This window comes from Suillus subaureus (assembly GCF_016647635.1).
Source record: "Suillus subaureus strain MN1 chromosome Unknown BJ212scaffold_67, whole genome shotgun sequence".
In the NCBI taxonomy this organism is placed as follows: Eukaryota; Fungi; Basidiomycota; class Agaricomycetes; order Boletales; family Suillaceae; genus Suillus; species Suillus subaureus.
In genome coordinates this window covers 83,876-107,790 of record NW_024538623.1, presented here as the reverse complement: position 1 = coordinate 107,790, position 23,915 = coordinate 83,876, and the positions used below count along the sequence as shown (strand labels likewise).

General features: G+C 48.3%; 11 protein-coding genes across 11 annotated transcripts; 4 read left to right on the top strand and 7 right to left on the bottom strand.

Annotated features, from left to right (window-relative positions):
- Positions 1-39: 39 nt before the first annotated feature.
- Positions 40-2,089, top strand: BJ212DRAFT_1285164 (uncharacterized protein; the record flags this gene model as incomplete). Its single annotated transcript, XM_041331870.1, has 11 exons — positions 40-236; positions 282-378; positions 435-470; positions 526-754; positions 811-941; positions 999-1,016; positions 1,064-1,114; positions 1,167-1,296; positions 1,360-1,513; positions 1,564-1,636; positions 1,694-2,089. The coding sequence occupies 11 exons, from the start codon at positions 40-42 to the stop codon at positions 2,087-2,089; spliced, it is 1,512 nt and encodes a 503-aa protein (XP_041186569.1).
- Positions 2,090-2,342: 253 nt separating this feature from the next.
- On the top strand, positions 2,343-3,330 carry BJ212DRAFT_960761 (uncharacterized protein). Its single transcript, XM_041344459.1, has 3 exons — positions 2,343-2,427; positions 2,483-2,970; positions 3,026-3,330. The coding sequence occupies exons 2-3, from the start codon at positions 2,650-2,652 to the stop codon at positions 3,170-3,172; spliced, it is 468 nt and encodes a 155-aa protein (XP_041186568.1). The 5' UTR covers positions 2,343-2,427; positions 2,483-2,649; the 3' UTR covers positions 3,173-3,330.
- On the bottom strand, positions 3,249-6,533 carry BJ212DRAFT_1549643 (uncharacterized protein; the record flags this gene model as incomplete). The annotated part of the gene is made up of 11 exons (XM_041341897.1): positions 3,249-3,791; positions 3,850-4,083; positions 4,135-4,337; positions 4,371-5,092; positions 5,147-5,250; positions 5,306-5,603; positions 5,653-5,732; positions 5,783-5,859; positions 5,912-6,109; positions 6,172-6,281; positions 6,395-6,533. 11 exons carry the CDS (start codon positions 6,531-6,533, stop codon positions 3,740-3,742), a joined length of 2,217 nt encoding a protein of 738 aa, XP_041186567.1. The 3' UTR covers positions 3,249-3,739.
- Positions 6,534-6,921: 388 nt separating this feature from the next.
- BJ212DRAFT_960704 (uncharacterized protein) lies at positions 6,922-7,851 on the top strand. The gene is made up of 3 exons (XM_041344458.1): positions 6,922-7,197; positions 7,246-7,411; positions 7,460-7,851. The coding sequence occupies exons 2-3, from the start codon at positions 7,301-7,303 to the stop codon at positions 7,790-7,792; spliced, it is 444 nt and encodes a 147-aa protein (XP_041186566.1). The 5' UTR covers positions 6,922-7,197; positions 7,246-7,300; the 3' UTR covers positions 7,793-7,851.
- Positions 7,852-8,604: 753 nt separating this feature from the next.
- BJ212DRAFT_1396348 (uncharacterized protein) lies at positions 8,605-9,128 on the bottom strand. The gene has a single exon (XM_041337206.1). It carries the CDS (start codon positions 9,117-9,119, stop codon positions 8,730-8,732), a length of 390 nt encoding a protein of 129 aa, XP_041186565.1. The 5' UTR covers positions 9,120-9,128; the 3' UTR covers positions 8,605-8,729.
- A 336-nt stretch (positions 9,129-9,464) lies between these two features.
- On the top strand, positions 9,465-9,871 carry BJ212DRAFT_1396347 (uncharacterized protein; the record flags this gene model as incomplete). The annotated part of the gene is made up of 1 exon (XM_041337205.1): positions 9,465-9,871. A coding segment is annotated over one exon (231 nt), but the record flags the coding sequence as incomplete, so codon positions are not given.
- Positions 9,872-10,775: 904 nt separating this feature from the next.
- BJ212DRAFT_1285168 (WD40-repeat-containing domain protein) lies at positions 10,776-11,453 on the bottom strand (the record flags this gene model as incomplete). The annotated part of the gene is made up of 2 exons (XM_041331872.1): positions 10,776-10,990; positions 11,117-11,453. Coding segments are annotated over 2 exons (552 nt in total), but the record flags the coding sequence as incomplete, so codon positions are not given.
- Positions 11,454-16,434: 4,981 nt separating this feature from the next.
- BJ212DRAFT_1438885 (uncharacterized protein) lies at positions 16,435-18,794 on the bottom strand. Its single transcript, XM_041337747.1, has 11 exons — positions 18,503-18,794; positions 18,345-18,448; positions 18,253-18,288; positions 17,969-18,197; positions 17,782-17,912; positions 17,707-17,724; positions 17,609-17,659; positions 17,431-17,556; positions 17,210-17,367; positions 17,087-17,159; positions 16,435-17,033 (listed from the first exon to the last, which is right to left on the bottom strand). The coding sequence occupies exons 1-11, from the start codon at positions 18,687-18,689 to the stop codon at positions 16,638-16,640; spliced, it is 1,509 nt and encodes a 502-aa protein (XP_041186562.1). The 5' UTR covers positions 18,690-18,794; the 3' UTR covers positions 16,435-16,637.
- Positions 18,795-19,266: 472 nt separating this feature from the next.
- Positions 19,267-20,155, bottom strand: BJ212DRAFT_960587 (uncharacterized protein). Its single transcript, XM_041344457.1, has one exon. It carries the CDS (start codon positions 19,978-19,980, stop codon positions 19,351-19,353), a length of 630 nt encoding a protein of 209 aa, XP_041186561.1. The 5' UTR covers positions 19,981-20,155; the 3' UTR covers positions 19,267-19,350.
- Positions 20,156-20,783: 628 nt separating this feature from the next.
- BJ212DRAFT_1396305 (uncharacterized protein) lies at positions 20,784-23,307 on the bottom strand. The gene is made up of 4 exons (XM_041337204.1): positions 22,408-23,307; positions 22,259-22,353; positions 21,384-22,125; positions 20,784-21,285 (listed from the first exon to the last, which is right to left on the bottom strand). Exons 1-4 carry the CDS (start codon positions 22,884-22,886, stop codon positions 20,859-20,861), a joined length of 1,743 nt encoding a protein of 580 aa, XP_041186560.1. The 5' UTR covers positions 22,887-23,307; the 3' UTR covers positions 20,784-20,858.
- Positions 23,253-23,608, bottom strand: BJ212DRAFT_1285160 (uncharacterized protein; the record flags this gene model as incomplete). Its single annotated transcript, XM_041331869.1, has 3 exons — positions 23,253-23,316; positions 23,369-23,383; positions 23,442-23,608. Coding segments are annotated over 3 exons (246 nt in total), but the record flags the coding sequence as incomplete, so codon positions are not given.
- Between the last annotated feature and the right edge of the window lie 307 nt (positions 23,609-23,915).

The window sequence follows — 23,915 nt, the reverse complement described above, 5'->3', positions numbered from 1 at the left end:
CCAGTTTGCAAAATTTTATTCAGACGAAGATAGTTCATAATGGTCGCATTTGCTGACCTTTCACTCTCCTTTCTTACCGGCCTCTCTGGCCTCACAGTACGCGATGCTTCTTCAGGATCTCTCGATGCAGCCTGTACAGGGAATACCCAACTTGAAGTTCGAAGCACCGTTTGTGAGCAGATCGCAGCGAATGTCTCGTCGAGCTCCGTAGTATATTACACCGGTGAGTATTTCCAGTCAAGTCCCTCGTGGCAGTGAACCCAAATTTCTATAGGCTCGAGTCAATATACCAAGGACAATTATCACTGGTCTGCGTCTAGTATTCAGGCCTCTCAATGTTCCTTTGAGCCTGCAACAACTGAAGACGTTGGAATTGCGGTATGTGCGAGGCGAACAAATTCAGCACTCACCTCTTGATGTGTCCTTCATATCAGCTTCGAATTTTGGGACAGACGCAGACACCATTTGGAGTGAGTAACAACGGCTTCGGCTTCCATTGTATCTTGATGACTGACTGTCACGAAGATTAAAAGTGGAGGACACGCCGCGAATCCTGGCTTCTCTTCGACATCAGGTGTCCAAATTGCGATGTATTCCTTTTCGGATGTTGTTTACAATTCGACCGCACAAACAGCAACTGTGGGCACGGGTTTACTATGGGATGATGTTTATGTCGCACTGGAGCAGTATAACGTAACTGTCGTAGGGGCAAAAGTTACTGGCATTGGAGTCGGAGGCGTTGCTTTGGGGGGAGGTATGGTTTTACCAAGACCCACGACGGGAATGAAGCTCATTTTCTCTATTCACCAGGATATTCGTATTTGACTAATCAGTATGGTTTGGGCTTCGACAACGTCGTAGCCTTCGAACTTGTTTTGCCCAATGGGACAGTGACTGATATCACAAATTCTACAAATCCAGATCTGTTCTTTGCGCTGCGGGTGAGCTCCCAGTGGTCTAATCACGTCAAATTTCTTAACTTTCTACGAATTTTCAAGGGGGGATTCAATAACTTTGTGTGTAGCTCCAATTGATTTGTTGACGAACGTACTGACAATAGCAGGGCATTGTGACGAGGGTTACTGTCAAGACATATCCTCAGTCTCTAGTCTGGGTAAGGACTCGAAATCTGGGTAACTGTACACTGACAATCATCTCATGTGTAGGGCGGACGTGTCTCGTACGCGCAAGACCAATGGGAAGCAGCAAGCTCAGCTATTGCCAATTATTCGGCAAATGTTAGCGACCCAAAGGCATCCATATACAATACATATAACTATATCTCTGGAGTGGTACGTCAGCTATCGTCATTCTACGCTTACTGCTCAGCGAATAACTTACGTGTTGCGTTGCAGGCAGAAGTATCGAGTATCCTCTTTTATGATGCTCCAACACGCCCTGAGGGCATATTCGACGAGTTCTTGTCGATTCCTCATATCGAAGAAGACATTTCTACCAGATCCTATGTAAATCTCGTCCAGTCCCTTCCCTTGAATCTTACTTCCGGGCTTAGGTGAGTTAGTGTGGAACATAAAAGCATCTACCCTACTCACTTGAGAACAGATCCGTGTTCCATTGGGTGGCAATGGAGGAGGTTACAGTGCCTATGTTGAACATGATTGCAAATGAGACACTGGTAAATACTCTTTCCCTTTAATTTGGATGCAACGTTTACGAATATAATATTTGTCAGTTCTGGGGCGAAGAATTAACAAACTCCAGTGCTCGAATTGTATCATATGACATAGACGTCTACTTGTCTACGCTCTACGACCATGTGGATTCGCCGACCGCATACCCACCGTCACGGAGTCGAGGTTACTCGTTCATCGAAGTGTACTATGGTTGGACAGACTCGGATCTTGATGACACAATGTTCGACGCTGTCAACGCAAGTGCCAAGCATATGATACAGGCACTCACAGATGGTGGCCAAGATATCGCGAACGTTGCCGTGTACCCGAACAACGCACCTCCTAACACGAGTTTGGAGAGAATGTATGGTGATAACGTATCTCGTTTGCAAGTCATCAAGAAGGCTGTCGATCCGGACAATGTGATGGGATTGACAGGTGGTTGGAAGTTCTAGTCCTCATTCGAACAAGACAGATTTACATTCGTTTTCACCTTATGATACCCACTTATCTACACTAGAATATTTCACATACGGTACTTACTATGTACATGCAATAGTCGTTAGATTTCTCGTCGAACAATAACGAGCCTTCCCTTTTATATGCTCTGCAGGGCCTCACAAATCCTGCGGTAATATCTATCCCCGATGGAAGTGCCTTGTACTTTGCCAGGGTTATAACCTTGTTGGTGATGATGACGGGACTGTATCTTTTCAATGTGGGTATCACATTTCTGTCGTAAATCGCACTTTATTATGCCTTCTTTCAGGTTCTTGTTCTGCATTTACTACTCGTGAGTAGTAACTACCTGCGTGTGGAGGTGTTGAACCTAACACTCCCGACAACAGATCTGGAGGCTTTATTTAGTTTGGGATCATAACTTGATCCTTGCTATTGTTATGGTAAGCACTATTGTCGTGGCTTTTACGTGTGTCTAGATCGCCAGCTAATTCTGGAAACTGGAACCTCTGTGGGCCTGTTCACATGAGTTGGCTGGCAGTTCAACATTACTTTCATGCATAGCAACTGCTATCGCGACCTGTGCTATGGTCATGCGGCTCGGTGTCGTCATTACACGAGATTTCGAGACTTTGTTAAAAGCTTGTTTCACGTTCAACTTCGTTCTCACTATTTGTCTCGCGTCTGGGAACGCATATCGTCCTTGGCGCGCGGGAAAAGATACGTTTGGTTTGACGCATATGCCTACAAACCTGCAATATACACTATCACTCAGTACGGTGCGATCTATACCAGCAGCATCGTGGTAAGGTGCGCTCTACACCTCTCCGGGAGCCGCGCTGGCGTCATGGCAGATTACGTTGGTGTCCAGCTTGCCGTCAGCACTTCAAGTTCATATTTCTTCTTTGTACTATAATCTCACTACCTCCAAGACCTTGACACCTCTTCTTCTCATCGCCAATCTTAGCCTTGGTGTGATGCATGGAGAACATAACGAGGCACCAGATATTGTGGGACCCACCTTCGCTCAACCAGTCCAGGTCGATATTGCTGAGAAGATCCGTACCCACCCTGACTGACACCATAGATCCACGACCTACCCGGAGGAATCAAAAATTCAAGTTGCCGGCATATGGTGACGCTGGAAAGGGACATTGACTAGGAGCACCTCATTAGTTTTTCCTTCAAATGAGTGGACATGTCAATAAGCATGGATTTTGCAGTGCTCGGTGTTGCGCCGATGTTTAAACCGTGAACTCGGGGAATGAATTAAAGGTGAAAAACTGACGACGTTGGACACGCAGGAACTATAACATTTGGTTATAGTAGAGAAGGAACACTTATCTCCATTCGATTCAGAACTGCCTAGGGGAGACTGGCCCACACAGAACGGTATGATCAATAACAACCCTCATAAGAAATACGGAAATGATGAGTGGTCAAATATTCAAGGATTTAAGATATCCACCTATCGATTACGGATTGGCATCAAGTACTGTGGATCAAAGACCGAGCTCGGTATATACTTAGACATCAGGGGAGGGATGCAACGGCGTACGTAACCGCTGGAGTTATGTGTTAAAAGGTTGCATATATATAGAGCGAAAGATGAAGAGGAGACTACGAAGAATTAAAGTGCGGTGGAATTATTTGATCTTGCGAAAGTCTGGCCCTTCACTCGGGGAATCGATCTTGTGCCTGAAGAAAAAAATCAATAAGTCGCGGATCTGGACCATTTGACAAAATGCTTATTTACTTGACTTTCAGGTGCTGCTTGACACCTTCCAATATGAAGGACCGGTTTAAGTCATTGCAATGTTGACAGAGATATTTCAACTTGGTAGGAGGTTTAGACTTCTGAGTTGTGCTTGACTTTGAGGGTTTCTTGGTCTGAGGGGTAACGAAGAACTTCATCGCTGGAGGCGGTTTCTCGATGACGCCTTGGTCATAGCTGAAGTCAATTCCTTCAGTCGGAGTGATGATTCTATGCCTACTACACGTCAAAAGAAGGTACAGTAAAACAGAAAAGGTGATGGCTTACGATTTTATATGATTAATCACATCAGCCTTTGTAGTCGGATTTTCGTGGTATACATCGCACTTGTTACAACGCCACACTCGCTGAGTGGCTCCGGGATATTCGGGCGCACACCGACTTTGGATGACTTGAAGTTGTTCGGTACTCAAGAGTTCCCAACGAGGCTCTTTGTGCGATGGACCTTGTTGGTCGACGTAATGGAAGACCTAAAAGACAGTAAGCATAAGTGTTAAAGTTACAAACATAGGACGAACGCCCTGACGCCAGTTCATCGCTATCCGGTAAGATCCTCCTTTCTCTGGCTTGGGTGGACAGTTGGAGCAGAAAAAGCGACAATGGAGGTCGTCCATTGTAGTTGCAGTCGTAGTTTGGGCATCGAGACCGATCAAGCCTAACAAAGAACGTGCAGCAGCAACCCCACGCTGAGAGATCAAAAATGTGCAAGATGTCGACGTCGACGTTGTGTGACTTTGGTGAGCGTGATACTGCACTTTGTCCCATGTAATCAACGGGAAAGAGCGCGGGTGAGTGCATTGGAAAACGGAGGTCGCCAGACGCATTAGCATGTCATCAGGGGTGTCGATTCTTTGGCTTTGTAGCGTTGTGGTATCTTGCAGTATATTGGTGGAGAGGGCAAGTAGTCGTGTCAGCTCGAGCTTCCTTTTATGCAAATATTCAGCACAAAACTCGGGAAATCTTTCCGCGAAAGCATAACAAGGTTGAATATCGCTTTCTGTGTCGCCAGTGGGTGGGCTTTTGATAAATTCCGCAACATCGCATAGCTTCAAGAAATCTTGGGGAGGAGGTATGATAGCCTGTGGCAAGGGCCGCACGTATTTCTGGTACATAGCCAACAGGCGAGACTCCCGGACAGACGATACTTTTCTTTGGTTCTCGAGGCGCCATTCTTCCTCCAATTCGGCAAGCTTACGCTCGACTTTTGGGATCAAACGCTTCCAGCCTGGAAATCGACAATGTAAGGACAAAATATTTTCAAATGAAGTAGATCACTGACGTGCATCGGTAAGCTCCTCATCTAGTACGCCATAGTGATGACACTCGAACATGCGCTCCACATCTTTAGCATTGTGGCCGAGGTCGACCAGTCTAGCTTGGAACCTAGGATAAAGGAGTCAAGACGTGATTAGATGACGAGTTGATGGAATTTACTTACAGTTCTGTATTTTGGTTACGAAGCTCACGGGCACGCGATAATTGACGATCATAGTCCTTGCCGGCCCAAGCGTTACAAACTGCTATATGCTTCGAAGCCATTAGATTTAGTAAAACCACCTGTAGGAATCTTACGTCGATATCGGAATCAACATATTTCTTGCGTGATTGCTTGAAGCCTTCTAATGCTTGCTCAGCACCTGGTTTGAGGTACGCCTCCAGCTCTTTTGCCATTTTCAGTACGTCATCTGACCACAAAAACTTGCAATCAGTGATATGATCATGATCATCTCTGCCAACTGCGCAGGAACATCAGATACTGATAAGTCATAGTAAGACGGCACCCACTATCACTGAATGGTATCAAATCCATGATGATCGGATCGCATTCAGGAAATTCGAATGGAAAGGCGCTGTCACAGACTAGGCTTCACGAATTGTTGGCCAGATAAGGGCACGATAATAAAGTAGTACTCACTTCTCATTGAGGCATCGGGGACATACTCTGCGCCTGATGCCGAAGTCTATCTCCCAAATTCCCTTCCTGCCACATTCCTGAGCTTGTGGTCATGAAAGTACAAAATATGTAAACGGAGACCAGACATACTTGACAGTGAAAGCCACCAAATAATAGGTCAGCCCATTCCACCTCAGACATGCCAGGTAGGCAGTCGGGAACACCGCCACGGTTGACACGAGCAGCTTTCCAGACTGAGACTGCATTATTAGATGATAGAACCATACGGAAAGCCTTGTTGGTGCCAAACAGATGTAAAAGGTCTATTGGTTCCAAGAAACCAAAGATCTGATTGGAAGCAGAGTTGAGAACAAATAAGTAAGATGCATGAGCAATGCTTATTAACTTACCTCGAGAAGAATATCGGTTGGCACAGTGACAATGAGACCAGGAGTTTTCTTTCTTCTGTCAGAACCCTTTTGCTGTTGATGTTGTTCCCGTATCGGGTCCTTTGTCCGTCCTGGCGCGCTTTGTCACGGGTTGTCTATCTGGAATTTTAAAGTAAAAATTGGTGAACAATTTCGCGCAGACAAACAAAAGAAAGTGGTAACTATGTCTCTCCGCCATACTCACCTGCACCGTCTTCACTGAGCGCCTCGCTCGGGCTGCTATCCCCGCTACATTGGCTACTACTACTACTATCTTCCAGTGAGTCCGTGCCCAGGTCCGTTAAGTCGGAGTCCGAGTCATAGTCGCCGCAATCGCAACACATGTGAAGACAGTCAAGAGAGTTGCAAACAGTAATAGGTACCAGAGACGCCCACGACGGACTGAACGAAGTATAGAGCGAAACTGAAGAAGTCGCGCTTTATCATGTGTTGGCGACTTGGTCAAATTTAAAGGGTGCAGACATTGATGCCGAAGATGACGAGAGGTTGTTAGATCAGATAGGGAAACATAATGTACTCATGTAGCGTATTGGCCCGGGAGTGGCGGAGACTGACCATATCGCGAATGCTCAAAATTCGGTGGTGGCACCATAAGTGCTTAAAGTTAAAGTTAAGCGTATTGGTTGCGGACGATGGTCGAGTAGTTCTATGATATTTATATAGCAAGTACTGGGTGCATTGCTATAGTGCATGATCGAGGGCTTATATCACGGACTTTGAAAAACACCAGTGGCATATCGAACCGCAAATTCATACAACTTAGCGATTGGCTCAATTCGCCTATACGCTAGCAAAATATTCCCAGTCACATCCTACGAGCTCATCATCCTCTCAGGACCCTGCTACAGATGGCAGAGTGGCATTGTTGACCTCTACTTGGACGCGAGGAAATCTTGCGCCGGAAATCTCGTCTTTGTCCGCCTTCAAATTGCATGGAATTTTGACAGCATGCGGCACTAATAGTAAGGACGTCGAGAGATTGCCCTCGTAGGCCCTTTGCATAATTACTGAGGGATAACGAATCACACTGAAAAGCATAACCCTTCAAGAGGATATTGGTTTACTCTCCTCATCGATCACAAACTCGAGGATGAATTCTGGGCAACCCGACCATGGTCTTCCTCTAAAAACTGTATATCGGGATGCTGTTGTTGATATTCGCTATCTGCACCCGAGAACAACAGACTCGACCTGTCAACCGGTACGTATGTGCTGTTTGCTCCAAACATTTTATCAAGTTTTGTTTTAGGTATATCAGCGCTTTCAGATCACATTTACCACTGCAACAAGCCCAGCTCGGTTTATCGATGCTGTCCGACCTGTTTGTCCTTGTAGATTGAATCTACAGCTGCAGCCTCTGGTCACTCGCATCCCTACTGTTGCTGCAACAGGCCTTCTTGACGACATTTCCCGTCGAGGTACGATACTCCCAGCTGTTTCACAAGCTCGGCCGTCAATTGGTGGAACTCTACTCAGACCAGCGCCGACTACACCTCGGATAGCCATCCCAAAGTCCAGCCACATGCCAAGCACCGTCTGGCTATCTCTCAAATTCTCATCCATCACGATCATTAGATCTTGAACAAGCGTCTGGCCTTTAATAAACAGCCTGCCAATAACAGAGGCTTCGCGATTCAGAGATATGTCAGTGTCTGCTTTTGTTTCTGAGGTCTTGTGAGCCTGGCATTGACACAGGGACACGAACTCTGAGGTGCTGATACAAACCTCACCTCGTCGCGCAGCTCCTCACCTCCCCTTCCGAGTCGTCAATGCAATCTATTCAGTTTCCTGCCCTTAACTCGACCTGCCAATGTGCTGCAACCGGTACCACTTGACCGCCGCCGTTGGAATTTCAAATCACTCCCCGTAACAATCACCAAGTCGTCGCGTGTTGCTCCTTCTCGCGATGAAACGTGAGCGCCGGTCATCAGCAATACTTTCCCCTTCTGATACTATTCAATTTGCAGAGATACGACTACTGAGTCTGATGCAGAAGCGGCTGCAGCTATGCAAGGTACAAACAGCAATAATGCCGACAGTTCGACGTAAGTCACGCAACAGGTGCACATGGGTCTCAAGGATCGCAAACGCAAGGTTCGACTGATGGGACGGGAGAATATTCCTATGAAGTGCTTGTGAGGTGCTGCAGTTTAGTTGTCCTCGTCCGACGTCGTGGCAGACGTAAGGTCCTTTGAAACCACGCAAGATTTTTCTCCTTTCTCATGTACTTTTACGGACTGTTTGACAGGTTAAGAGCATTGTATTTTGCTTTTCTATGGCAACCTATATATTTTTTAATGAAGAGGTGCAGCCAGCGCTTTTTGTGACTCATATTAATGGCAGTGTCAACCTACGATAATTGGTTGGTATTGACCAATACTGACTCGTTATCACCCGATAAGAAACGTAACGACTGTTGGATGCACATAGTAAGTACTGCATGTAAAAGATTCCGATGTGGGAATTGAGTATAGGTAAAAACGAATGTATATCTATATCTTTCTGTGTTCAAATCAGGACTAAAATCTCCAACCGCCTGCCAATGCCATCACATTATCCGGATCGACAGCATTCTTGATGGCCTGCAAACGAGGTACATTATCACCATACATTATCTCTAATCTCGTGTACACGGCAACGTTCGTGACGTCCTGGCCATCATTGACGAGTGACTGTGTTATATGCTGGGCGCTTGCGTTGACAGTCTCGAATATCATGTCGTCATAGCTCGCATCTTTCCACCCGTAGTAGATTCCGGCGTACGAGTAACCTTGACTCCGTGATGGTGGGTATGTGGTCGATAAGATCTTGTCGAACGGGTGTATATTGAACTGAATCGGAACGTACGTACATGGATATTGAGAGGAGTGACTAGTGAGCAGCGGGCGCAGTGTTGGGAGGCAAGACATTGACAAAAGGCCCATCAACAAATAATAATCGTTGGAACTTCGTTCTTGACAAACAAGGTCAAACAAATAACTTGATTCCTCTCTGAAGACGAAGCTCCACTGGAACCTGATATCGCATCACCCGATCGCTCGTGCCAACTAGTTTACACGACAATGATTACACTGGTGCAGAATGAGATTATGGACCGGTGGAAATGTCACACCTGTATCTGGGTTGCATAACCGCGAAATGATAATATCATGATGGTGTATATCCTCCTCGCATGAACACAGTACGCCCTATTCAGAACTATCGACCTCGTGATCCCTCATGATCAGATGTATCTTTGGAGGTGCCTGTTCTAGGATGCTTTGTCGCGAGTATCAACAGTTTATGAGCTCCATCGTTTGAATCTCTTAATTCTCACCCTTCTCCCCGTCCTCGTCGCACCCACCGAACGTGATATACGCATCCTCAATTCATATATCTCTACGCCGCCGCCCACCCTCTTACTCCACAACATTATTGTCAGTTCCCCCCAAACTACGACGTGTCAAACTTCGCAGACATCAAGACCCCTGTATTCTCTCCTCTAACTGCGATCATTCCTACAATGATTAACACACCTTTGGAGCGGAAATGAAGACACCGTTACGCCGAACCCTGCTATTTTTGCGCTGGAGAGGATAAAGTGGGCTACGGAAATTGTCAATATGCACCACCCAATAACTACTATTTGCGACCAATGACTCCGGGCCTGTGTGTGTTGACTTAGACGCACGTAGTAGCTGTATTATGAACGCCCTTTCAACAGCTTCGTGAGTCACAATTTACATCTCCTAGTCTCATGTACAAAGATCCACATTGTCACAGATTTATCACGAGTTCAATACAAAGTTATGAAACTCGATTGTAGTCCTTAGATTCTTCCTGCTGAGTCTCCAGAAACTGACTATCGAAGAGCTCCTTGACAGGGCTCCCTTTGTGATACCCTGGTGCACCTGTGTCTAATATCACCCTCAATTCAATGTCCTCTATCGTGTGGAACTTCTACGCTTCATATTGCCTCAATATCATCCCCCATTCGCTTGCTCTTGCCCAGTGCCTTTTTTCCTCCAGCTATTTTTTCATACCTCACAGCCTACAACATCCTTATACGCATAGTTTTCATCTCACCACCCTTGTCGTAGATATCGCGATTATATGCTGTACTATATAGCAATGAACTACATGTTTCGTCCCATCCCCACTTTGAATGTACTCGGTGCAACGGGAGCTTAAACAACTACAGATGACCGCAACAACAATGTCCTTCTGTTCAGCTTCTCGATCCGCCATGAGAAAGTACCGACATTATGCATCACTTTGACACAATCCATGGCGCACTTGCAACCGCATTTTTGATGGAATCGGCATGCCTTGTTCGTCGTTATGTGCTTTTACAAACTAGCACTAACATCATGAGTGCCATACCGTCAACTCACTTCGTTCACATGGACAATCCTAAATTTGCTGGGTATGGAATAGAACACGAAGTATGATCCACTGTACACCGTTACCATCTAATTGTATGTGAAATCTCCATAATGGATCTATTGCTGCAGGCATCGTTGGTACTAAAGTCTGCAAATATTAATTTTAGTAAGTGCAAGAAACAAAAAGGGTGTTGAGGAGACTCACTCCTGTCGACACTCTTTCCAACGTTGTCCATGTGTCATGCGGCTCAAATCAAGCTCGAGACCTCTGGGTATCACAAAGCAAGTTCCCGGGCTCCATAATGAATGTCGGGAAGCGGGTGGTACCCAAAATAACAGTTGATGTTTGGGCCCTACCACCCATCCACTGTCAACATTCAGGACAAAGGGGCTGGAACTGCGGTCGTCATTGGATGCTCCCTCCGTTAATTCAGAAGTGTTGCGCAACGCATGGATGGAGTTGGGCGAGAAGCAAACGAAGTGATTGTTCCAAGTATTCAATGTCATGGGGGTGACGGACTCGATGGGATGCATGATGCGACGATCATCTGATAATGCTGACGGATCTGACACAGCGTAATATTGCGACGGCTGGCTCATCACTGCATCCCACAGCCGAACAGTCTTATCGTCCGAACCAGTAACAATGCGAGTGCCGTCTGGGGAGAATGAGACAGACCTTACTGAATAGGTGTGCCCCTGCAAGGGCTCACCGACTGGCTCTCCCGTCCTTGCATCCCACAGCCGAACAGTCTTATCCCAGGAACCAGTGACAATGCGAGTGCCATCCGGAGAGAACGAGACCGACGTTACTGAATCAGTGTGCCCCCGCAGGGGCTCACCGACTGGCTCCCCCGTCCCTGCATCCCACAGCCGAACAATATTGTCGTGCGAACCAGTGACAATGCGAGTGCCATCCGGCGAGAACGAGACCGACCTTACTAAAGAAGTGTGCCCCAACAACGGCTCACCGACTGGCTCCCCTGTCCTTGCATCCCACAGCCGAATAGTTTTATCGTGTGAACCAGTGGCGATGCGAGTGCCGTCCGGCGAGAACGATACCGACGATACTGAATCAGTGTGCCCCCGTAAGGGCTCGCCGACTGACTCCCCTGTCCCTGCATCCCACAGCCGAACAGTGCTATCGTGCGAACCAGTGATGATGCGAGTGCCGTCCGGCGAGAACGAGACCGACGTTACTGGATAAGTGTGCCCCTGTAAGGGTTCACCAACTGGCTCCCCCGTCCCTGCATCCCACAACCGAACAGTGTTATCGTCCGAACCAGTGACGATGCGAGTGCTATCCGGAGAGAACGAGATCGATGTTACTGAAGAAGTGTGCCCCCGCAAGGGCTCACCGACCGGCTCACCCGTCCTTGCATCCCACAACCGAACAGTCTTATCGTCCGAACCAGTGACGATGCGAGTGCCGTCCGGCGAGAACGAGACCGATGTTACTGAATCAGTGTGCCCCCGCAAGGGCTCGCCAACTAGCTCCCCCATCCCTGCATCCCAGAGCCGAACAGTCTTATCGTCCGAACCAGTGACAATGCGAGTGCCGTCTGGTGAGAACGAGACCGAATAAACTAAAGAAGTGTGCCCCCGCAAGGGCTCACCGACTGGCTCCCCTGACCCTGCATTCCACAGCTGAACAGTCTTATCGTCCGAACCAGTGACGATGCGAGTGCCGTCCGGCGAGAACGAGACCGACGTTACTGAATCAGTGTGCCCCTGTAAGGGTTCACCGACTGGCTCCCCCGTCCCTGCATCCCAGAGCCGAACAGTCTTATCGTCCGAACCAGTGACAATTCGAGTGCTGTCCGGTGAGAACGAGACTGACGTTACTGAAGAAGTGTGCCCCCGCAAGGGCTCACCGACTGGCTCCCCTGTCCTTGCATCCCACAGCCGAACAGTCTTATCGTCCGAACCAGTGACAATGCGAGTGCCGTCCGGCGAGAACGAGGCCGACCTTACTGAAGACGTGTGCCCCCGCAAGGGCTCACCAACTAGCTCCCTCGTCCCTGCATCCCACAGCCGAACAGTGTTATCGATCGAACCAGTGACGATGCGAGTGCCGTCCAGCGAGAACGAGACCGACGTTACTGAATCAGTGTGCCCCCGTAAGGGCTCACCAACTGACTCCCCCGTCCCTGCGTCCCACAATCGAACAGTGTTATCCCAAGAACCAGTGACGATGAGAGTGCCATCCGGCGAGAACGAGACCGACGTTACTGAATCAGTGTGCCCCCGCAAGGGCTCACCGACTGACTTCCCCGTCGCTGCGTCCCACAGCCGAACAGTGTTATCCCAAGAACCAGTGACGATGAGAGTGCTGTCCGGCGAGAACGAGACCGACGTTACTGAAGAAGTGTGCCCCCTGAGCACGGTCTGAACAGCTGGCCAATTCACATCACGTTCAGATGCCAAACGAAGAGTATTCGGAAATCGTGCCGAAAATTTTCTCGACAGTAGAGAGTTGGCAGGTGAGAATGGGAGTGCTGATACATACAGATGTGGCGTGCTATATAAAATCATGCCGCCGAAGACTTGAATGAACCTCTGTACGTCCATTGCAGTCAACAAAACATTTTTGAATTTAGGATGACCCTATGGTTGCACATGAGCGCTTTATCTGACACTCAATAGCAATGCACTCACCTTCAGCCACTGGGGAATATGTGAGAGGGCAGGAACTGCGCCGCTGAGCGCAGTTGACCAGGGCGAGCGACTCGAGCCAGAAAAACAGCCGCTCGTTGTCGAAGAACAATTTCACTTCTTTTGCGAGCTCCTTGTCAAAGGATGTGGTTCGTACGTGCGAAGTCCAAAATCGAGAGGAATATGACAGATGCTGGGGGATGCATTTTCGGATTCGTCCTTGCAACCCAGGATCTTCACTATTAGGAAGATACGACGACTTTAAATCACAGATATTGAAGCGAAGACCGTGTTCCATCACTCGAAGTGACGCAAATGCAAGGTCGCGTTGCGCCTCCAACACGTCGATGAAAAACTCTCCACTGTATGATTGATCCGTCAGGAAATCGCGGAAGGATGCATGAAGGGGTCGGATTGGAGAATCTGGGTTGGTGATGCCGCTAAGAAGGGAACCCATGTATTTTACCATAAGATTTACGTTGAAATTGTCCTCTTTCTTTGGAAAATGGTCCCTCATGGTGTTCAGGGAAGCTAAAGGAAGGGGTTCAGCTGTGCCTAGTATTTGTCCCATCACTGAGCGAAATCTCGCTAACGCAGTCGAACGCAGTTTCTGTGAATGCGGGGATGCATCCCCGGGCATGATATCTTTTAAAATGAGGCGATACATGTCATGCAATAGCGGGCTTCTCTCAGCAGGATTGCGTGATACCACAGCCTCGTAGCACTCCATTGGAGATAGCCCAGCATGGGACTCTTTGATATATCCGCAAGCGAGACGCGCCCACTCGAAAAGTCCATCGGCTTTCTCCGCGAGGACTGCGAACTCTCTGTCCTGGAAATCCAGCCCTTCCAACTCCCTGGATACATAAGCATGGATGTCGCGCTCTGCATCTACTCGTGGAATATCATCCATCGACATCTGTCGAATATGCTGAACGTCACCAAACTTGTCTTTGACGTCATCAAGTGGGCGAGAGGTAACGATGAAGCGGAAGTTGCAAAGGAGGTCTGTGATTTTGGGAACAGCGGGATTTTGATGATTGCCAGCTAGAATACGGAGGAGGTCTCTCCGTGTCTCTATTCCACCGCTCTCGTCCAGTGCATCGATCACGATCACAATGGGCTCCCCAGTTGACCCAGATGACTTCTCCAGTGGTTCAATAAGAATCTTCTGCCACTGCTGGATGATATCTGCCGTCTTCTTGAGCGAATTCGCGGGCCTGACTGCATCTGCCAATGCCCGCCTCATCTCCGGATCACGGTCAGCCAAGTCGCGCGCGATCGTAGAAAAGATCTTTTCATGGCGACGATCTGCTTCTCGCTGGCGGTCAAAACAGTAACACGAACCAAGCCCTCCCACGTCGTTGACCCACTTAGCAATAGTGTGGGCGATGGCCGATTTGCCCTTGCCTGCGGGGCCAGATAGCCACAGGACACATGGAACATTGTCTCCGGTGCTGTTGACCCATTCCGTGATCCGGGAAAGGATATCTGTGCGCGTCCCTTCAAGGCATTGTTTCCTGGTATCTAGTCCCGCGCCCTCTGCATAAGTCATACCGCTGAGGTCCAATATTTCTTCTTAAAAATTATGAATATATGTCAAGTCACAAGGACGTCCGAACCCTTACCCGTACGGTGGACGTGTATGGCTATGTCGTGAACGCCTATGGCTACGTCGCGAGCAACCTGGTCCCGGAAGTTTTGCATGAGCCCCTGGAACACGTCAATGTACTTTTTGATGGTATCGTCCGTTTCCGAGAGGACATCCTTTGCAAGTCTCTTCCCTGTAATTATGTAGCAGCTCGAGACGGTACAGAGCGCAATAGCTTGTGACACTCACAAAATTTCTTGGTTTCCGAATAATTTGTGATAAACTGAGCACATTCACGGGTCTGCTGAGAAATCTTTCCAAGGATAACATGCATCGACAAAAGTTGTTTGAGCTTCTCGTCTTGTGTCATGAAGCTGTAAACTTCATATATCTTCTTGAGAAGTTTGAGCACTGCTGCGTCGCGATCCGTTTGAGCTAGAATAAGCTGTACAGATGGTTGCTAAGCGGTGGGAGATAGGAAGAGATAAGGAAAAAAACATACTTTGGCTGCAAAAGACAACACGCCCAGTGCCATCTTCGCATATGGATGTACCTGTAGAACTCAATTAGTTCGGATCGGATCGAGAGGTGGGCCTGCATACATCCGCAATCTTCTCAACAACTTCGTCGAATATCCTGAGGGGTTTGAGATATGTGTCCTGGAAACTGTCAGCAGCATCGAGATCCGCTTGTGCGTCTTGGCCAACAGACGCCACAGTTATCGCAGGTCTAGAAAGTGGATACATGCGTTTTGTAGCCTCTTCTGCATCCCGAAGAGCCGATTGGGTATCAGCCTCCACTTCTATACCAGACGGCACGACCTGATCCTGCGTGGCCACCAAAATTTAGAAAGAGCACAGTGACTAAAGGGCAAGTTTGAGAACCCACCCTGATATTCGGGGGAGCAGGGCTATGGCTACGGGAATCCTTCAAGCGCTTGTTGCAATCTTAGTCGTATGCCAGGACACTCACTACACATGCCCATTGACTCACCGAGATCCTTAACTTGTCCTTGACCTCCCCAAGAAACCGACGGACTTTACCACGCCGGGGTTGGTGCTAGACGGAGGATGCGTCAATGTTAGTGTTTGAAGTGGAGTGAATTTTATAAGCGATCCTCGAAAATCACGTACCTGACTTCCACCAGCTGCTGCTTCGCTAGATTTGTGGATGAGTTGAGTTGAATCCCTCGACGATTTACCTTTGCTCATTGTGAATATGTGAAGTAACAGGCCAATGATTAACGCCTTGAGGCAATATTTGTTCCAGTGTTGCAAGCGCTTAGTAAGCGATAAGCATTCACTGCGGAAACGAGAAAATAACTCTACCCTAATTACTCGATCGACATTCCAGGTATAAATATATGACCCGTCGTCGAGAATTAACCAACCAAGACTTTCACAGCCTTACTTTGAACGCCATTATTAAATGAATCCGTTATGTTCCTGATGTCATGATAAGAATTTTGTGTTGAAGTAGCTAGGAATAAGGGTTTTGTGAAAGTGCCAGCTTCTGGATGGTACCTTGCTCTTCCCTCTCGTGCATGTTTACCGACTGTTTCGTACCACACCCGGTCTACCTACCTTATGAAGAGGCACAACCGGCGCTTTCTAAATTCTGTGACTTACATTGGCAGTGTCAACCTACGATAATTGGTTCGTATTGACTGATATACTATACTGGCTCGGTGATAAACGTAACGACTGTTGGACGTACATAGTAAGTATACGTACTATATGTAAAAGATTCCAGCCCAGATAAGTAGGGTATAGGTGAAAACGAATGTGAATATACATCTTTCTGCAATCAAATTGGGACTAGAATTTCCAACCACCCGTCAACGCCATCACATTATCCGGATCGACAGCGTTCTTGATAGCTTGCAAACGAGGTACATTATCGCCGTACATTGTCTCTAAACTCGTGTTAGGAGGTGCATGGTTCGGGTACACGGCAACACCCGCGACGTCCTGGCCGTCATTGACGAGTGATTGTAGCATATGCTGGGTACTTGCGCTGACAGCGTCGAATATGGTGCTATCATAGTTCGATTGTGTCCAACCATAGAACAATTCGATGAATGAGTAACCTTGACTTCGTGATGGTGGGTATGCGGTCGGCGAAGCTACATGGTCGTAGATCGTGGGCAGGAAGACGTCTACGCCATATGTGACAATTCCAGCACTGGAGCTTGCCAATTTTTTGCTCCAGAACTGACCAATATTGTGCGTTAACGGTGTGTCCAATCAAAAGGGAGAGTAGTTACCGTTGTCTCATTCACAATCATGTCCAATACAGGGACTGTAACGTCCTCCATTGCCACCGAACTGAACACGGTTCTGTCTTCAAGTGAGTAGAGCAGATAGTGACATGTTCCACATGAACTTACCTAAGCCCAGCAGTAGCATTTAAGGGAAGAGACTGAACGAGATCTACGTAGGATCTGGTAGAAACGGCCGCTACGATAGCAGGAATTGCCAAGAACTCGTCGAACATGCCCTCAGGGGGTGTGGGAGCATCATAAAAGAGGATATTCGCCATTATTGGCTGCAACGAGACATGTAGGTCAGTCGCTGAGTAGTAACCGGGGAATGGCGATAGCTGACGTACCACTCCAGAGATATAATTATATGCATTGTACATGGATGCCTTTGGATCGGTGACATTCGCCGAAAAGTTGGCAATAGCTGAGCTTGCTGCTGCCCATTGGTTTTGCGAATACGAGACAAGTCCACCCTGCACATGAAATGATTGTCAGCGTACAATTACTCAGACTTCGAGTCCTTACCCAGACTTGAGATTGAGGATGTGTGTTGACAGTAACGGTCGTCACGATGCCCTGCTATTGTCAGTACGTTCGCCAACAGATCAGTCGGCGCTACGCACAAAGTTATTGAATCCACCCTTGACATATCACAGAAAATTAAGAAAGGTGACGTGATTAGACCGCTGGAAACTTACCCGCAACGCAAAGAACAGATCTGGTTCTGTGGACTCTGTGATATCAGCCACTGTCCCGTTGGGCATAACAAGTTCGTAGGCCACGACGCTGTCGATACCCAGACCATACTGATTAGTCAAATACGAATATCCTAGTAAACAAATAAAATAAGCTTCATTTCGGTGGTGGACCTTGGTAAAACCATACCTCCTCCAAGAGTAATGCCTCCGATTCCGATGCCAGTGATTTTCGGCCCTACGACAGTCATGCCATACGGTTCAAGTGCAACATAGACTTCATCCCATATCAAACCCATGCCCAAAGTTGCTGTTTGTGTGGTCGAATTGTACACAACATCTGAAAAAGAATACAACGCAATTTCGACGCCTGATGTGGAAGAGAAGCCTGCATTCGTGGCGTGTCCTCCACTTTTAACCTTTGTGACAGTCAGTCGTGAAGATATAATGGAAGCCAAAATCAGTATTACTCACTCCAAATGGTGTCTGCGTCTGTCCCAAAATTCGAAGCTGATGTGAAGAACACATCAGGAGGTGAATACTGAACTTGTTCGCCTCGCACATACCGCGACTCCGACGTCTTCAGCTGTTGCAGGCTCAAAGGAACATTGAGAGGCCTGATTACTAGACGCAGCCCAGTGATAATTGTCCTTGATATATTGAGCCGAGCCTGTAGCAATTTGGGTTCACTGCTACCCAGGACTGGACTGGAAGTAGTACGCACCAGGGTAATACACTACAGAGCTGGACGAGGTGAGTGCCGCTGCGATTTGCGAGCAAACTGTGCTTCGAACTTCAAGTTGGGTATTCCCTGTACAGGCTGCATCGAGAGATCCTGAAGAAGCATCGCGTACTGTGAGGCCAGAGAGGCCGGTAAGAAAGGAGAGTGAAAGGTCAGCAAATGCGACCATTATGAACTATCTTCGTCTAAATAAAAATGTGCAAACTGGCCATTGAAACTTTTCAAGTGGCTCTATTTATGTACAGCGGAACGTTGGATGTGGGCGAGTTACACACATACTTACGTGACTGTATTATGCATTCAACGTTCCGACATTTCCGTGACGAGATTCCGCCATGAAGGCTTTCGTAAGTGCCTGTTGCTTTGCCTGTCAGACGAGGTACAATGGCTGTCTGGTCAATTCTAAAATATGATCGTGAATGTGTAAGTGCCTCAAACGTCAAAAGACACCTGGAATTCAGGACGCCAATTCGAGCCAACTCTGATGTTGATTTTATTCTTTGATTCAGAAGTGATGCAGGGTGGCAACCAGAACGCGTTCAGACTGTCTATGACATATAAAAGTAAGTTTGATCACATCCTTATAGAGGGTGGCAACGTTTGGTCGAATTTCATTCGGCTCTATATGTGCGATAACAGCGGTAGTGGACAATGTCCCGTTTCAAGGGTCTAGCCCCCCGTACACTGCCTTTTTAGGACCACTCACATCAGCGATATCCGCTGACATAATCTTACCGCGCTGGTTCCGTCTTCTAGTGCCGATCGATACTACCGCTCCTGCACTTCGCGGATTCTATGTGTGCTTTTGCATATTAGTACTCACCTTGTTTCTATAGGCACTTGTTTGGACGCTTTGTGATGAATCTAATCTCTGGGCCTGGCAATAGGGACGGCGGTGCTTCCTTCAAGACATGTATTAACGTCAACGTACGACGGACAACTAGTCGCCAATGTAACAGTCCCCTCAAGAAATCAATAAAGTCCAGCGGCAGGCTCCGAACCGGCAGTGCAACTTGCTGATTCGAATCAGAAACTAGTGCGGGATTTGGCTTGTCTAAGGTCTGTGCAGGCTGACTATGTGACAAAGTCTGATCAGTGTCATTATCATCCGGCCCACCATCAACGTTAACGTCCATCATGCCTGCCTGTCGCATCAAGATCTTTACCTCCATCTCTGCGAGTCTCTCACGCTCGCCTGGCTGTCTACTACTCCCTCCGTGCGCCGACATGTCAGCTGCACAAGGCCAAGCTGCAACTGGGGCACAAGAAAACCAACACAGACGCAAGGCGGAGCGGGAGAAACTTCCTACAAAGTGAGTTGGTTGTCCTCGTCCGATGAATCTGTCTCTTTCACCACTCGAGAATTTCACTAACTCATCAACCGTACATGCAATTGATTTTGATACTGTCTGGTTTGATTGGCAACTCGGCCGAGCTTCGTCCTCGACACCGAGTGTCATTTCGTTACCGTTTGAAATTACGGGCCTGGCTAAGTGAACGACATATCGTATGATGCGACTGACGCGAGCTGCAGCGCTGATGCCTGCTGATGCGGGGGTGGACAAAAATATTAAGAAATTTCATGTAACATTATGTAAAAGGTCCCCGTCTTGAGTTACGTCAGCGTGGTCAGCCAATTACAATCGTTTATCGTTTACGAGAAATGATCGATGCCCTTGCCATTGAGGTTGTTCGACTCTAAAGCATCTGATGAGCCCAACAGTTACCTTGCCTCCCAACATTAATACTGTGCCCCTTGCTCACTCATCTCTTAATGTTCCTATTCAGTTCAATATACCCTCCTTCGACAAAAATTCATCTCCCTTTGTGAACCCCTTGATGTCACAATCATCCCGACGGGCCCATCGCTTGCCTGCCTAGGCCCTAGGCCTCCCGCATCAGAATCTTCACCGGCACCTCTCATCCCTGCGAGTCTCTCACGCATGCGCACGTCTGTCTGTCTACATACTACTTCCTCCGACGTCGCGGCAGATAGGCGGTCATCTGAAACTGTCTCTTTCATCGCTCGAGAGCTTTTCTCATGTCTCTTGTGCTCTTGTGGATTGTCTCGTCCCCCGCTATGTACCTGGTGCCTGCAAACAGTTGTATCTACATGAACGCCATATAGGAATGTCTCGTTGGGAATTTAGTACTACTCATTGATACCGATCACTCAGCAAACTCATTGACTACACGTAATTTCGACTGTTATGATGCAACACATCGAGTACGAGTAATACCGCACAGAACAAAAAATAATACGCACACTCAGACGCAGAGCCTAATTTTCGTCTTCCAAAAACAGCCAGAGAGCGTCAAAAGCGGACAACGGTAACTGCTACCAATTCCAGTCGTCATCGTCATCGAAACTCGTCGTTGTCGCTGTTTCTTTTTTGGTGGGTGCAAGTGAATCGGGCGTAAGCACAGACGGCATCATGACCCCCCCAGCATTCACCGTATCCTCATCTTCCTCATCTTCCAGCCAACTGTTTGTACGCGGGGCCGGGGCATGAGTATGGGTGCGAGTGTGCGGGTACGTGGGGCGCGTCAGTGGAGAGCTCGCACTTGGTGTGCTTAAGGAGATGGTGCTGCTTGAAGGTGTGCGGAGGGATGAGGGGAATGGGAAAAGGGAAGGTGTTGATGTTTGTATTGATGTTGGAACTGGTGCGGGGGAGGTTGCTACTGGCCCTGGGGTTAATGCTGATACAATGGATTGGGAGACGTCCGAGAGGAGACTGGAGGCTCGTTTTTGACTTTTGGAGAATCTGTCATGGAGTGTTAGTTTGAATGTGATGAAATATCGAAGAGAAGCGGGGGCGAATGCGCCAAACAAACTCAAAAGTGGGAAGGGGACATCACTCACACATCACCTCCAAGTTTGCGACCAACGTTCCCCCATCCACTACCAGCTACGGCGGGCGATCCCGCGCCAGGCATCGATGAAGGCGGCGCTAGGGAGGAGCGTTTGCTACCGAGCGTGTTTTTGCTTGGTATCTCCGAGGACCCTGCACCGTCTGCATCGAATTCTGAAGCTACCGCTACAACGGACGCGTCTATTCCCGGATTGAATGTACCACGAACGACCTCTGTAGTCGAGTCCAGTTCCACGCTCCCTCGCCCGAGGTCCACACTAGTGCTCGTGCTATTATAGGAAGTGGCATGCCTCGTAAATGCAGTCGGAGGATGCGAAAGATCGCGCGATCGTCGACGAAAGACTTTTTCCTGTCTTGCTCTTGACATTTCCTTGTCTCGTGCTTGATTCGTGACATGTCGTTCGCTGTTGTCCGCGCCGATACCAGAAGAAAGGGACATGTCTTCGTCCCAGACAGATGACGCGGAACTCTTCGAGAGTTGTGTTGACGTTGATGTGGACGAGTCACTCACACGCTGTGCGTGACGCCTCGGAACATCCACAGTTTCTTCTGTGTTGATTGGAGGAGCCGGCGAGGGGATCGGAGAAGAGAGGTCACTTAGGTCGCTCAGACCTGCTGCGAGTAATCTTACACCTTCTTTGAGGCCATCTACGACAGAAGCAGTGGGTGTTGATGAGGGAAGAGTGGGGTGGTATGGTTCGCGGTTGACGATACGTTCCCATTTGCGCTTTACTAAGAAACGAGAGAGAGAGGGTCAGTTCGCTTTGATCAGGAATTTACGCATGTGTGCTGGTGGATATAATGCGGAACAACGGCACCGAGGGAGATACAAAAGCACGAAATGAAACATCAAGAAAGGACTCACGTTCTGCCAGATCCCCTTCAACAGCTGCCAGTTGACCAGTTAGCTCGAGGCGTCTACTCTCAGCGGCTGCAATTGCGTGTAGGAGGTCGGCGTGCCTGAAATTTGAATTCCGTTGGCATCAATATAGGTACGCGGAAATCCGGACGTACTTCTCAGCCAATGTCAGTGCAGCTCTCTCTATGCCCCCATTGGCACTGGCACTGGCACTTCCAACGCTCACACGTGTGCGGGCTTCCCCAAGTGCGTTTATTCCGCGCAATTCTTCGAGCCCTACTATGGTGCGCCTCTTCATCGAGCGTGAAGTCCTTTTGTGTCCTTCGAATAGACCTCCCGTTCCATGTACCGTATCCGTTGCTATCGAGGCATCAGCCACGGTTGTCCCGTGTCGCGAGAACACGTCGACGCGGGAGGATACGTAGGAGATGGAAGATTGCCGGCGGGTGGCTTTGGGGGCTTTGGTCGCGTCGTTGGGAGACGCGCCTTGTGCGTGGGCGCTGGTGGGTGGTGTGCTGCGGTTTGGAGGGGGTGAGTAGGGCGGGGAAGGGAGAGAACTCGCTGCTGTTGGCGAGCTGGAGGTGTTCAAGAGGGTCAGGTGTTTTCGTGTGGTGCCATTATAGTCCATGTTCATGGTCGTGGTATAATATATAGTTGACTTTGTCGTGCGGGTGTCGTTATATGGCAGAAGACATGGACGTTGGTGAGGGAATGAGTAAGAGAACGTTGTTGGTGTAAAATCACACAGTTAAAACTAGTGATGATCTGGCAGTTGCGATGCAACGACGGTGAATATTTTCAACTGTAACACAATCACTTTGGAGTAATTATGAACCGAAAAGGAAGCAGCTCCGACATAGGCTTGGACGTCGACGAAAGCAACGATGAGAGCGAGACAAAGATCTATTTCCAGAGGTTATTGCACTGGTATGTCTCTGACATGCATCAAGGTAACTACATCCTGGCCGATCCGCACTGTATATTAAGACGAGAACCCGAATCAATGATGCGCTACCCCGCCCTCCTTCTCGGCTTCTGCAATAAAGTTCTTGATGCTGTTCATCCTGGTCAGTCCGTGCTGCAGCACGAGTCGTTTGGTCCTTATAGAGCACATACAATTGTTCCTCTTCACTGTAGACCATACGGTCAGTCTGTGTCTGCAGGCCAGTGAGAGTGAAAATGTACGCACCTGGATCCAGCATTTATGGGTACAGCCTCTTTCACGCGCTCTGCAAGAGGTTTGCTTGAAGATGCAGAATCCTTCTTTCCACCAAGCGATGCATACACGGCACCACCGGTCGCGAAGAGTGTGCCTAACGTGAGGTACTCGGTTTTAATGGCGCGGCCAAAGATGACGCTGGCAATCCGGTGGGTGTGTCAGTAGCTAGTTAGAGGGATGTGTATGAAGAGAGACGCACTAAGACATGTCGATTTTCGGAAGTGGAGGAAGAGGTTCAAGCAGAAGTGAAGTAGCCCGGGTTTTCCCGGATTGGTTTCGGTTGCAGCTTCCCTTAGACGGTTAATTAGCCAACCTCTAGGCTCTGGCAAATCCATCCCTTAGAATTTGATCACCGAGTTACTTGCGAACTCCCACTTCCTGTCACCATTGATTAAAATCTAACCAAGGCAGATCTTAGACAAAGGCCGTACTGAAGTTAAGCTG

What these genes read in the sequence shown, in the direction of transcription:
- BJ212DRAFT_960704 (XM_041344458.1), top strand. Translation starts at nt 7,301, where the DNA reads ATGAATTCTGGGCAACCCGACCATGGTCTTCCTCTAAAAACTGTATAT. An exon ending in CAGACTCGACCTGTCAACCG is followed by an intron (nt 7,412 to 7,459) that starts GTACGTATGTGC and finishes GTTTTGTTTTAG; the next exon opens with GTATATCAGCGCTTTCAGAT.
- BJ212DRAFT_960761 (XM_041344459.1), top strand. Translation starts at nt 2,650, where the DNA reads ATGCATAGCAACTGCTATCGCGACCTGTGCTATGGTCATGCGGCTCGG. An exon ending in ACGTTGGTGTCCAGCTTGCC is followed by an intron (nt 2,971 to 3,025) that starts GTCAGCACTTCA and finishes ACTACCTCCAAG; the next exon opens with ACCTTGACACCTCTTCTTCT.
- BJ212DRAFT_960587 (XM_041344457.1), bottom strand. Translation starts at nt 19,980, where the DNA reads ATGACACTCGGTGTCGAGGACGAAGCTCGGCCGAGTTGCCAATCAAAC.
- BJ212DRAFT_1396305 (XM_041337204.1), bottom strand. Translation starts at nt 22,886, where the DNA reads ATGAACATGGACTATAATGGCACCACACGAAAACACCTGACCCTCTTG. An exon ending in GCACTGACATTGGCTGAGAA is followed by an intron (nt 22,354 to 22,407) that starts GTACGTCCGGAT and finishes TTCAAATTTCAG; the next exon opens with GCACGCCGACCTCCTACACG. An exon ending in CGCAAACTTGGAGGTGATGT is followed by an intron (nt 21,286 to 21,383) that starts GTGAGTGATGTC and finishes ACTCCATGACAG; the next exon opens with ATTCTCCAAAAGTCAAAAAC.
- BJ212DRAFT_1438885 (XM_041337747.1), bottom strand. Translation starts at nt 18,689, where the DNA reads ATGGTCGCATTTGCTGACCTTTCACTCTCCTTTCTTACCGGCCTCTCT. An exon ending in AGGCATTACTCTTGGAGGAG is followed by an intron (nt 17,913 to 17,968) that starts GTATGGTTTTAC and finishes TTTGTTTACTAG; the next exon opens with GATATTCGTATTTGACTAAT. An exon ending in ATCCTCAATCTCAAGTCTGG is followed by an intron (nt 17,557 to 17,608) that starts GTAAGGACTCGA and finishes TTTCATGTGCAG; the next exon opens with GGTGGACTTGTCTCGTATTC.
- BJ212DRAFT_1396348 (XM_041337206.1), bottom strand. Translation starts at nt 9,119, where the DNA reads ATGTCTTGCCTCCCAACACTGCGCCCGCTGCTCACTAGTCACTCCTCT.